The sequence below is a fragment of the Hypanus sabinus genome, chromosome 2 (assembly GCF_030144855.1).
Source record: "Hypanus sabinus isolate sHypSab1 chromosome 2, sHypSab1.hap1, whole genome shotgun sequence".
Classification (NCBI taxonomy): domain Eukaryota; kingdom Metazoa; phylum Chordata; class Chondrichthyes; order Myliobatiformes; family Dasyatidae; genus Hypanus; species Hypanus sabinus.
In genome coordinates this window covers 40280183-40293001 of record NC_082707.1, presented here as the reverse complement: position 1 = coordinate 40293001, position 12819 = coordinate 40280183, and the positions used below count along the sequence as shown (strand labels likewise).

Sequence of the window (12819 nt, the reverse complement as noted above, 5' to 3'; positions counted from 1 at the left end):
AGTGTTTCCATACCAGTCTGTGATGCAGCCAGTCAATGTACTCTCCACTACACATCTTTAGAAGTTTGTCACTGCAGACTCCTAAGGAAGTACCAGGACAGATTCTCCTATATAATAACACCAGGAATTTAAGGTTGCTGAACATCTCCACTTCTAATCCTTTGATGGAGACTGGCTCATGGACTTCTGGTTTCATAACCTGAAGTCAATAATCAGTTCTTTGGGCTTGCTGACATTGAGTAAGAGGTTGTTATGGCATCACTCGGCCAGATTTTCAGTTTCCCTCCTATATGCTGATACATCTTCATCTTTGATTCAGCCAACGATAGTAGGAGTTGTCAGCAAACTTAAATGTGGCATTGGAGCTGTGCTTAGCCACATAGTCATAAGTGTAAAGCAAATATTGCAGTGGGCTAAACACCTGTACTAATAGAGGTCACAGAAGAGATGTTATTGCTAATCCAAACTGACTGGGAGCAACAAGTAAGGAAATCAAGGATACAATTTCACAAGGAGGTATTGAGGCCAAGGTCTTAGAGCTTATAGATTAGTTTTGAAGTGATAATAATATTGAACGTCAAGCTGTAGTCGATAAAGAGCATCCTGATATGCATCTTTACTGTCCAGATGCTCCAGCGTTGAGTGAAGAACCAATGAGATGGCATCTGCTGTGGACTTGTTGCTCCAGTAGGCAAATTGGAGAGGATCCAAGTTGCTTTTCTGCAGGAGTTAATATGTTTCATCACCAATCTCTCAAAATTCTTCACATTGTGGATGTAAGCAGTACTAAGTGATAAGACATTGAGGCAGGTTACCATGTTCTTCTTGGGCAGTGGTATAATTGAAGCAGGTGGGTATCTCAGATTGTCGAAGGGAGAGGTTAAAGATCTCAGTGAACACTCCAGCCATTTGATCAGCACAGGTTTTTACTACTTGGCCAGGTACCCTGTCTGGGCTGTATGTTTTTCATGGTTCACCCTCCTGAAGGCTACTTGCACATCAGCCTCAGACTGAAATCACAGGAACATCGGGTGCTCTGTGAGTTTGTGATGGCAACTATGTGTTTTGATGGTTAAAGCAAAAATAGAAAGCATTGAAGTCACCTGGATGCTAGGCCTTGGTGTTACCCATATTGCTTGACTTAACATTATAAAAAGTAGTAGTATTCAAGCCCTGCCATAACTCTCGAGCATCCTTCTTTGATTCAAGCTAGTCCGGAATTGCACTTCACCTGTGAGATGGCTTTCCAGAGATCATACCTGGAACTCTTGTAACTTTCTTTGTCACGAGACTGGAATGCCTCTGATCTAGCCCTTAGCAGATTGTGGATCTCAGGTCCATGACAAAAATGGTGTCTTCATTCAGATCCACAGATGAATCCTTGAACATAGTCCAGTCCACTGACTCAAAGCAATCCCGTAGCTGCTTTTCTGCATCCTGTGACTGCCTCTTTGTTGTCCTAATCTCTGGAGCTTTGCTCTTTATCCTCTGCCTGTGTGCAGGTTGGAGAAGGACAACCAAGTGATCTGATTTACTGAAATGCAGTCTGGGCATGGAACAGTAGGCATTCCTTATCATAGGATAATGGTGGTCTAATGTGTTGTGACCTCTGTTGTTTCAGGTTATGTGCTGATGGTAATTGGGCAGGGTTTTCTTCAAACAAGCGCAGTTGAAGTTCTTGACTATGATCTGAAATACATTGGGATGGTCAGTTTCTTATTTGGAGATGGCTTAATGTGCTTGATTATAGACAGCCACTCAATCAGGATTATGGAAAACTCCGTAGGTAAACAGAACGGATAATATTTGACCATTAGTTTGACCAAACCACCACATCAGAGCACTGCCGAGTGTTTATCATGAAACACATGATAAACATGTTTTGCCCTTTCCAAATCAACAGTTTGATCCAATTGATAAATCATGAAGCTTTCGGGTCCGACTGGTGTGCTGGGGGAATGCCACATCTCTCTCAGATATAGAACACAATCTCTTACTTCCCTCCGATACAGGAATCTTGCTCTCAGGTTCTCAGTTTTGTTCTCCAGCAACTGCACATTTACTAACAAGATGCTGGATAATGGGGACTTTAACCCTCTGCATTTCAGCTTGGCTTGGAGTTCCCCCCTGCCCCACTTTTTTCTAGCCATGGTGATGACCTTTTCTCTACATGCTTTGCAAGTCCTTAAGAAGATTGTGAAATTTGTAGCCACAAAACAACAGATTTCATGATGTATGTCATTGATACTAAATCTGATTTTGGTAATATTACAAGGAATCAAAAAACCAAGTATATCAGATTCTGTTAATGTGAAATATTACTAAAAATTGCTGAAATTATTGTACCAGTAAGATAGGAGCTATGGAGGGAAAAACAGAATTAACCTTTCTTCAGAACTTGACAATCTCACAAATATTGTGTTCTGTAAAGCTATTTTACTTTTTGCAACTAAGAATATGCTGGTACTAAACTTAACAATGGATAATATGTTTCTTTTATTCTGTCTCTAGATCAGCTTGGACAGTTGGAGGATAAAGGAAAAGGTTCCCTACCGTGGTCTGTATATGGAGTGTACATCCAAGCAGCAGGAGGCCCGCTTGCATTTTTCTTTATATTAGTCCTTTTTATAATGAACGTAGGAAGTGTTGCCTTTAACAACTGGTGGCTTAGTTACTGGATCAAGGCAGGAAGTGGGGTAAGAACTGAGGTGGCATTTCATAAAGCTGATATATATAAAAAGAAATTTAAATTGACTGTATTAATCATTTTTGCGTAATTTCAACATTATTGTAATTTTTTTAATGAGGTGAATACCTGTGCCAGTTATCCAACATTTACCAAAGGGGGTGTATGATAGAGTAATACTATTACAGCATCAGTGATCTGGGTTCAATTCTCGTTGTAAGGAGTTTGTACATTCTGTGACCTTTTGGGTTTCCTCCAGGTGGTCTAGTTTCCACCCATGTACCAGACACATGGGCTAGTAAGCCAATTGGTCACATGAGTGTATTTGGATGGCATGGGCTCATCAGGCCGGAAGGGCCTGTTACCCTACTGTATCTTTAAGTCCATCAGAGCATGCAACCTATTGAATTGGGGACCATTTACAGGGACCATTGAACCATGTAAACTTAACTGGGATCTGTAACTTTAAGGTCTATTCCTGATGCTGTAATTTGCCTTCATTTCTATTACTTCGTTGCTGACATTGCAATGGTTTTCATTGCTACTGATTGATGGGCAAATTAAATATTTGAAATACATTTTATAAGAATTACATAGTTACTTTCAACTTATTAATGTCGAATTGGTCTTTAATTTTGAAGTAGAAGGTGAAAGCTTATTTGCTCCTTGCATCAACCTCAGTTGATTTCAGCTCCTTTCAGTTGGTTTGTTCGTGCCTTGTGCCTTTTAAATTGCTGCCAGATGAATAAGGTTATTTGTCTTTAAACACCAAGTAGCAGTGAATTCTCCTCCCCACCAACATTTAACAAGGTTAAGAATCCCAGTTCATATTAATTGCTTGCATTTATGATATGGTGGTTAATTGGAACAGATCAGGACCACCATATTTTGGCCCAGTTAAATGGCTGCTCCATTTACCGAAGTTTCATTGAAGTAGTTAAAAGGTATAAAAAGACCAAAACTGAGTAACAGTATGTATTTGAGTGAAATACAGAATAAACCAGAACACTACCAATACCTCTACAGTCTTATAAAACTATATTAATTCCTATTATTTATCAGCAGAGAAATTTATCTGCCTTGTGTTGTAAAAGAACAAAATCAGCATAATTTCAGATCATGGACTGCCTCCCTTCAATGCTTTAGACCAGGGGTTCCCAACCTTTAGCAGAGGGTGGTGAATCTGTGGAATCTATTTCCAAGGATGGCTGTGGAGGCCAAGTCATTGGGTATATTTCAAGTCAACTTTTATTGTCATTTCGACCATAACTGCTGGTACAGTGCATAGTAAAAATGGGACAACGTTTTTCAGGTCCATGGTGTTACATGACACGGTTAAAAAAACTAGACTGAACTACGTAGTAAAAAAAAGTGGTGGTTGATAGATTCTTGGTTAGTCAGGGCGTCAAAGATTACAGGGAGAATGCAGACGAATGAAGTTGAGAGGCATAATAAATCAGCCATGATGGAATGGTGAAGCAGACTCAGTGGGGTGAATAGCCTAATTCTGCTCTGATGTGTCTAATATTCAGGTTATAATTTTTTTTTTCTCCCCTCCAAGCGCATCATACCTTTCTTGAGTATATTAAAATGCATCTGCTGTATGCCTGCCATTGCACCAGTAACTCTTCTGAATTTGGTTACTATTCTGTTTATTATTTATCAGCTCCAAATTTTGTATCATGTTTTAAAATTAAAATCAAGCAATGCCAATGGTCTTTCAGTGGTATATATTGGTGCTGAGTCAGAGAACCACTAATCACTGCTTCCTAAACCAGTTAAGTATCCATGTGCCTTTTGTACCTCATTCCAACTAAAGAATATGATTCTTTATTTTTTTTTAAATGTATGTATTTCCATCCCTCTCCATTGGGTTATCATTTTTCATCATATGACATAGTATTTTATTTCTCTTTAAATCAATCATTCCTCAAAAGTTGCCAACCATTAAATGTATAGTTCTTTTCAATTTCTAGAACAGTCAATTAGTGAATGATGGAACAATTAATAACTAGGACTCTGTGTTATCCATTCATTCAGTTTTGTGTCTGGATGCTGCCTGCTTCTTCTAAGTGAAACAAAATGATGTGATCATCAAGTGGTATAGTCAGCTTAAAGTATTGTAATTTTTCTAGAAGTTACAGAAATGTTTACTCCGGCATCTTCCTTGTAAGAGAAATAGAAATTTCCAAGTTTTCTTATTATGTACTCTTTCTTTCAGAATACATCTGTGACAATAGGGAATAAAACTCATGTGGGTCAAAGCATGAAGGACAATCCACATATGCGTTACTATGCAGGGATCTATGCACTTTCTATGGCAGCAATGCTGATTCTCAAAGCAGTGCGTGGCATTGTATTTGTTAAGGTATGATAACGTGAACTTGAAATATTAAGGTGTAGTACAGTACTTAATCTTTAAATTATTTTCATTAATCTTAATATCAAAAACTCTAACTGCCCTTCAAGATGCATCTCAGAGTAGCTTCATGATAAACAGTAATGTTATCTTTGGATTATGGTTGTCTTGGTATTCATTGACATAGAACGCTGCAATGTTCCTAGAATGAGATATTGTTCCTCAAAGTTTCATTGGGCCTCATTAAAACAGAGAAAGTTTGGAATGGAATTAAGTGACAGGCAACTGGAAGCTCAGGTCCACTCCTGTGCACTGAATGCAGATGTTTTACAAAGCAATCACCCAACATGCATTTGGTTTCTCCATTAAGAGAGAGAGAGAGATAGATATAGCTAGAGTGCCTAAGACTTGTATTTGTCAACATGGAGTGAAGAGCGAGTTTGTGAATCTGGTGGGAGTAAAAGATGTTGGGAATAGAGAGATGGAGAGTCTTGGAAGGGGTGTAGGACAGGTGGCAAAGAAGATGTGTCACAGGTGCAGACATACCCAGCCCAGAGACACCAGGCGAAGTCGCGTGATTCCAAACAATTGGTTTATTGACCATCACAGAATGTGTCTCCAGTGCTTCCCGCTCTCTTCCGTCTACATTCCCCTTTTCCCAGCCATGATTCCCCTCTCCCTGCCCCTTTCCCACTCTCAGTCCATGGTAGAGACTCATATCAGAATCAGGTTTATAATCACTCATCCCACACAAAATGCTGGAGGAATTCAGCAGGCCAGGCAGCATCTATGGAAAGAAGTGCAGTCAACATTTCAGGCTGAGACCCTTCGGCAGGACCGGAGGAAAACATAAGGAGTAGATGTTAAAGGTGGAGGAGAAAAACACAAAGTATTAGGTGAAACCAGCGGGGGGTGGAGGGGGGATGATGTAAATAACTAGGAAGTTGATTGATGTAAGAGATACAGAACTGGAGAATGGGGAGTCTAATAGGTGGGGATGGAAGGCCATGGAAGAAAAAAGGGATGAGGAACACCATAAGGAGATGATGGGCAGGCAAGGAGCTTCAACCATCTCTAACGGGATCCCACCACCAAGCACATCTTTCTTTCCTCCCCCACCCCCACTTTCTGCTTTCCGTAGGGATCGCTCCTTATGTGACTCCCTTGTCCATTTGTCCCTCCCCTCTGACCCCCTCCTGCAAAAGGAACAAGAACTATATCTGCCCCTTCACCTCCTCCCTCATTACCATTCAGGGCCCAAAACAGTCCTTCTAGGTGAGGAGGCTCTTCACCTGTGAGTCTGTTAGGGTCATATACTGTGTCTGGTGCTCCTGGTGTGGCCTCCTGTATATCAGTGAGACCCAAAGTAGATTAGGAGACCACTTCGCCAAGCACCTATGCTGTCCGTCAGAAAAAGTGGGATCTCCCAGTGGGCACCCATTTTAATTCCAGTTCCCATTCCCTTTCTGAAATGTCTGTCCATGGCCTCCGCTACTGTTGTGATGAGGCCACTCTCAAGTTGGAGGAACAACACTTTGTATTCCATCTGGGTAGCCTCCAACCTGATGGCATGAATATTGATTTCTCGAACATCTGGTAATGACTCTCCCCACCCCTCTCTTTCACCAGTCCCCATCCCCTTTTCCCTCTCTCACTATATCTCCTTGCCTGCCCATCAACTCCCTCTGGTGTTCTTCCCTCCTTGTCTTTCTTCCAGGGCCTTCTATCCCCACCTATCAGACTCCCCCCTTCTCCAACCCTGTATTTCTTTCACCAATCAATTTCCCAGCTATTACTTAAACCCTTCCCCTCCTGGTTTCACCCATCACCTTTTTTTTTCTCCAGTCCTGCCAAAGGGTCTTGGCGTGAAACATTGACTAATTTTTTCCGTAGATGCTGCCTGGCCTGCTGAGTTCCTCTAGCATTTTGTGTGCGTTGCTTGGATTTCTAGCATCTGCAGATTCTCTCTCATTTATCATCACTCATGTATGTCATGAAATTTGTTTTATGGCAGCAGTACAGTGCAATACATAAAAATACTGCAGTACCGTGCAAAAGTCTTGGGCTTTTAGTTGTATAGAGTCTAGCTGAGCATGTCCTATCATTTGCATAGACAAAAGAGGCAAACTGGATGGGGTGGCTCTATTGGTGAGAAAAGTGAAATCAAATCCTTAGAAAGAGGTAGAATTGCTTTGGATAAAGAAACTGCAAGGGTAAAAAGACCCTAATGGGGTTTCTATATATGTGTCTGAACTGTAGCCAGGATGTGGAGTACAAATTACAATGGGAGATAGAAAAGATAGAAAATAAAATGTATATTATTTGCTGATAATATGATCTCCCTCCTGGCACTTACCCTTGCAAGCGGAACAAGTGCTACATCTGCCCTTACACTTCCTCCCTCACCATCATTCAGGGCCCTAAACAGTCCTTCCAGGTGAGGCGACAGTTCACCTGTGAGTCGGCTGGTGTGGTATACTGCGTCCGGTGCTCCCAGTGTGGCCTTTTATATATTGGTGGGACCCGACACAGACCGGGAGACCATTTCGCTGAACACCTATGCTCTGTCCGCCAGAGAAAGCAGGATCTCCCAGTGGCCACACATTTTAATTCCATGTCCCATTCCCATTCTGATATGTCTATCCATGGCCTCCTCTACTGTCAAGATGAAGCCACACTCAAGTTGGAGGAACAACACCTTATGTACCAGCTGGGTAGCCTCCAACCTGATGGCATGAACATTGACTTCTCTAACTTCTGTTAATGTCCTTCTTCTCCTTCTTACCCCATCCCTGATATATTTAGTTTTTTATCCTCCCTTCCCTTTTTTTTCCTTTCTCTCTCTGCCCATCACTCTGCTTGTTCTCCATCTCCCTCTGGTGCTCCCCTCCCCCTTTCTTTCTCCCTAGGCCTCTCATCCCATGATCCTTTCCCTTCTCTAGCTCTGTGTATCCCTTTTGCCAATCACCTTTCTGGCTCTCAGCTTCACCCCACCCCCTCCGGTCTTCTCCTATCATTTCACATTTTCCCCTCCCCCTCCTACTTTCAAATCTCTTACTATCTTTCCTTTCAGTTAGTCCTGACGAAGGGTCTTGGCCTGAAATGTCGACAGCACTTCTCCCTATAGATGCTGCCTGGCCTGCTGTGTTCCACCAGTATTTTGTGTGTGTAACTATATTTTGTAGTGGGGAACATCTGAAACAACTTTTGGATACAGTGGAGAAAGAACTAATAATTATAAAGAAATGGTTTGATACTAACAAATTATCACTGTATCTAAGTAAAACCAAATTCATAATATTTGGAAACCGTGTACCAAACTCGTACAGTAAACTTAGAATAAATGATGTGGAAATTGTTAAGGGATCTGAAACAAAATTTTTAGCAGTGGTAATAGATAACAAATTCAGATGCTAGACCTGAAATGTTAACTGTTTATCTTTCTGTAGATGCTGCTTGACCTGTGAAGTGTTAACTGCATGTTCTGTTTCTTTGGTTTATTGTTCATTTGATCAAAGTCTGGGGTAATATTTTCATGTAGTCACATTGGTCATATTGAAGTCCAAATCCACAGATCTCTTCTGCAATTTTTTTCACTTGAGCTGTTTATAATGCTCTGGGATGCAAGGTGAATAGATCTGGGTGTCAAATTATTTAAATATAGCTTTCTGGAAGTAAACATTAGAATTACATTACATTAGAATTACATTAGAATTATAAAGTCTAATGGGATCATGAAGATGGATTTGGGTTTATTCCACTACCATTTGAACTGAGATATATATAGTCAGACAATGTTAAAGAACTGGAAATAGTCTTGAGATGATACAAATATTTGGCTGAAACTAAAACAGATCTCCAGATGAGGAAGGGAACAAGATTACAGTCTGGTTTCTGTTTGTATTGTGGAAAGGAAATTTAGTTGTGACAGTTTTTCGCTTTTCAGGCATTTTTATATTTGATTTTGAGTAGATTCTTTCAATAAGATTGATATTATCAATAAAATATTTTGTGTTTTGATTTGACATTAGTAATCAAAATTTGTACTATGGCTCACATATCTTAATGAGTTGCAAATAAGATGTATTAAATTTGAAATGAGTGAAAAATACAAGTATCAACTTTGTTCCTATATTATTTTTGAAGGGAACACTTAGAGCTTCTTCCCGCCTTCATGATGAGCTCTTTCGTAAAATCCTCAGGGTCCCCATGAAATTTTTTGACATTACACCCACTGGCCGAATTCTCAATAGATTTTCAAAGGATATGGATGAAGGTAAATCTCTGTTACATTCTGACTTGTACTAGTTTTTTTGAAAAGTTTGTTATATTTTTTTCTCTATCACATGAAGATTGCCATGAAAATAGCATAACAGATTAGTATTTCCTTATTAATTTCTGTACATCAATAATATGTCTTTATTCATTTTGTTTAGTGGACACAAGGCTTCCTTTACAAACAGAAATGTTTATTCAGAACATCATTCTGGTATTTTGCTGCATTGGTGTCATTGGTGCTGTCTTCCCATGGTTTTTGGTTGCAGTTGCCCCTCTTGCCATTCTTTTCATGATTCTCAACCAGGTATCCAGGTAATAACTGTACACTTCCTTCTTCACTTGATAATTGTTTTCTTCTGTTACAATATGTTGATCACACTAATGACATTATATAATAATTTCATGTTTTTTGTTTACTGTTTATATTGATTCAGTTGTGCTTGTATCTCTTTTGGTCAGAATAAAGCTATGGGCAGAACTTCAGGTTATTTTCATCCAATTCCCATGAAAAGTGTAATTTCTGCCAATGAACATGAGACATCACCAAATATCTTACATCAGTTTTGTCTGAAAATGAGTACATGTAAGATTGTTTCAGTTATTACTAATGCATAAATGCAGTATTAATGCACATTGTATTTATTCTTTCTCTACTCCTGGAGGTTTACCAGTACAATGACAGTTTTATTTTTGATGAGCAAAATTAATTTTTCAAGATTGCTTTGATGTTGACAATAAAACTATCTCGAAAAGTTGGGGCAGCTAGCATAGTGGAGAGTGTAACACTATTACAGCGCCAACAATCCATGTTCAATTCTGCTGTTGTCTGTAAAGAGTTTGCATGTTCTCCCCATGACCACGAGGGTTTCCTCTGGGCGTTCCAGTTTCCTCCCAGGTTCCAAGGACATATGGATTAGTAGGTTAATTGGTCACATGGGTTTAATTGGCCAGCACAGTCTTGTTAGGACAGAAGGGCCTGTTACCTTGCTGATTCTCAAAATTTAAAAAAAAAATGAGAATTTTTCCCTGTTCTAAGTACTCCTTCCAAATTAAATAATTTTGTGATGGTCACTAGTTATGCAAATTGCATTTATAGATAATATCTCTTGTTCATATCCACCATTGTATAATCATTAGAGTAGAAGATGCCCATGAAAGGTGGATTTGATGGGTTTGGGCTTGTACTTACTGATGTTTACAATAAGCAGGGAAACTCATTGAAACCTATTGAATATTGAAAGGCTTAGGTGGAGTGGAAGTGGAGAGGATGTTTCTTATAGTGGGTGAGTCTAGGACGAGAGGAAATAGCCTCAGAAAAGATGGATATCCATTTAGAACAGATGAGGAGGATTTTCATGAGCCAGAGGGTGGTGAATCTGTGGAATTCATTGCCTTGGACGGCTGTGGAGGCCAGGTCATTGAGTAAATCGAGTGTAGGTTGATAGGTTCTTGATTAGTCAGGACGTCAAAGGATTATGGAAAGAAGGCTGGAGAATGGGTTGAGAGAGATAAATGAGCCATGACAGAATGGCAGAGCAGACTTGAAAGCCTAATTCTGCTCCTACGTTTTATAGTCATGCTCCTAAGAGTGTTCAGAGCACACTTTCTGGCTGCACTTTTATCCAAAGCAATGTCACAATAGCAGCAGCCTGGGATCTATACTATTCATTGAGTTACTGGAGCAATTGATTAATCTTGCTGGAGTACAAGTGTTTTCTAGATTCATAGGCTAAAGAAATACTGAATGTTTTTCTGTAAAATTGTTCTTGAAGGAGATATGTCATGTCAGTCCTGATTGGAATCCTCATTACTGTCATCCACAGTGGCTCACTTTGTGAACCATTTATAACTTTATAACTGCAAAGCTACTGACATCCAGGTGCTGTTCTGATTTCAAGCCCATTTACCATCATGACCAAATGTGCCTCAAACAAATCGATTGCATACATCACAACATAATGACAGTGTTCGTGGTGTCCTATTTCAATGCATCCCTCCTCCAATCCTTGATTTATTTCCCTCTCAACTGCTCCGCTCCTGTGTTAATGATTTAAACTTGTACTATAGACTCAGATTTTAGAGTATAATTATAGCATCAGATTTTGTGTATGTGTGCTCTAATTCATTTATCTTTATCTGTAACCCTATGCTGTCTGAAGACTTTGTTCTTGGTACTAGTTATTTGAGCTGCATGAGTGCCCATTTTGTTTTCAGTTTGGCATGTGTTGCAGATATGTTTGCATCCTAATTCCATCAGCTCTCATATTAGGAAGGGGAGAGACCTGTGAAGTAGGAATTGCGTAGAGTAAGCTTGTCATGATCCCTGTAAGCATTACAACAGTTATATCACACCAGCACTGCCAATTTTTACTTCTCCAGTATAACTAATCCATCAAAGATGGTGTGTGTGTGTGCAGCTCAAGGAATTTGGATTGTTCTCAAGACCTCTCCAGTTACAACTTTGAACATTTTCATGAGCATTTTAGTGGCTATTCCCCTTGATGTACAAATTGGCAAGAGTAAGATCAGAATATAAAGAACAAAAGACTTTGTTGGAAAGGATTTGTGAAGAAGCCATTTTCTACCATATGTCTTTGAGAAGCAGTTCTTCTACATACTCTTCTGTGAGGAACAATGGGAGACCTGTTGTAATGCCCCCTTCCTACACAACAATTGCAGAAACTTGTGGATTACTCCTCCAACACCATCTGTGGAAGTTGTCGTATGAATTTGTGTGCCAAGTTCTTTCTGGGCTGGTGCTACAAGTATTTATAACATATACTTCAAGTTTTTAAAACCATTATTATGCTTGGACAGGTACAGACACTTCATTCCAAGAAAGCTGAATATACTTGTCTCTTTACAAGAGAAGAGCATATGGAGTGAGTTCATGTATTTTGCCAAGATTGGAAGTTTCCCTGTGCTGCAGAGTGTCATTGTAAAGATACTAAATTTCCAGAAAGTTCACCTGATTATGATGCCATACATATAGCATATTGTTAGTTAATTTCTGGCATTCAGGCAGCAAATGATGCATTCCTATTGCAACTGTTCGTCAGAACATCTGTATGGGAGCCTAATGATAATCCTGGTGGTTATCAAAAAGAACTTTCCCTTAGCAACCATTTCTTTCATTTTCAGACAAAGCTGAGGTAAATTTTTTTGATGATGTCTTATTTTCAATGACCGTAATTGTGCTTAGTTACACCACTGTGAGAAATGTGAGACTGTGGGTCATTAATGTTTCCAAATTGTTATTCAGGTTCAGGCTTATTGTCATTCAACCATACAGATGTATAGAGTCAAATGAAACATCGTCCCTCTGGGGCAAAGGTGCAAAGCACTGAACATGTAGTCATGCACAGCACATAGTTACAATCCAACACAAACAGTCATAAAATTATATTGATACAAGTTCTATGTGGCATGGCCCAAAGATTGACAGGTTGGCATAAAGTGCCATGTGCATGTTTGTGTAAGATAGCATAGTGTTACC

General features: G+C 39.7%; 1 protein-coding gene across 7 annotated transcripts in view; it reads left to right on the top strand.

Moving 5' to 3' along the window:
• The window catches only part of abcc5 (ATP-binding cassette, sub-family C (CFTR/MRP), member 5), a 136149-nt gene that overhangs the window by 102057 nt on the left and 21273 nt on the right, over window positions 1-12819 (top strand). For all 7 annotated transcript variants that reach the window (XR_009506872.1, XM_059944643.1, XM_059944647.1 and 4 more), the window contains 4 exons: window positions 2512-2696; window positions 4908-5054; window positions 9192-9321; window positions 9482-9635. Coding sequence is in view for 6 of the 7 variants with exons in the window: in XM_059944643.1 (XP_059800626.1) it covers window positions 2512-2696; window positions 4908-5054; window positions 9192-9321; window positions 9482-9635 (616 nt within the window). In the remaining variant the exon portion in view is untranslated. The remainder of the gene's footprint in view (window positions 1-2511; window positions 2697-4907; window positions 5055-9191; window positions 9322-9481; window positions 9636-12819) is intronic.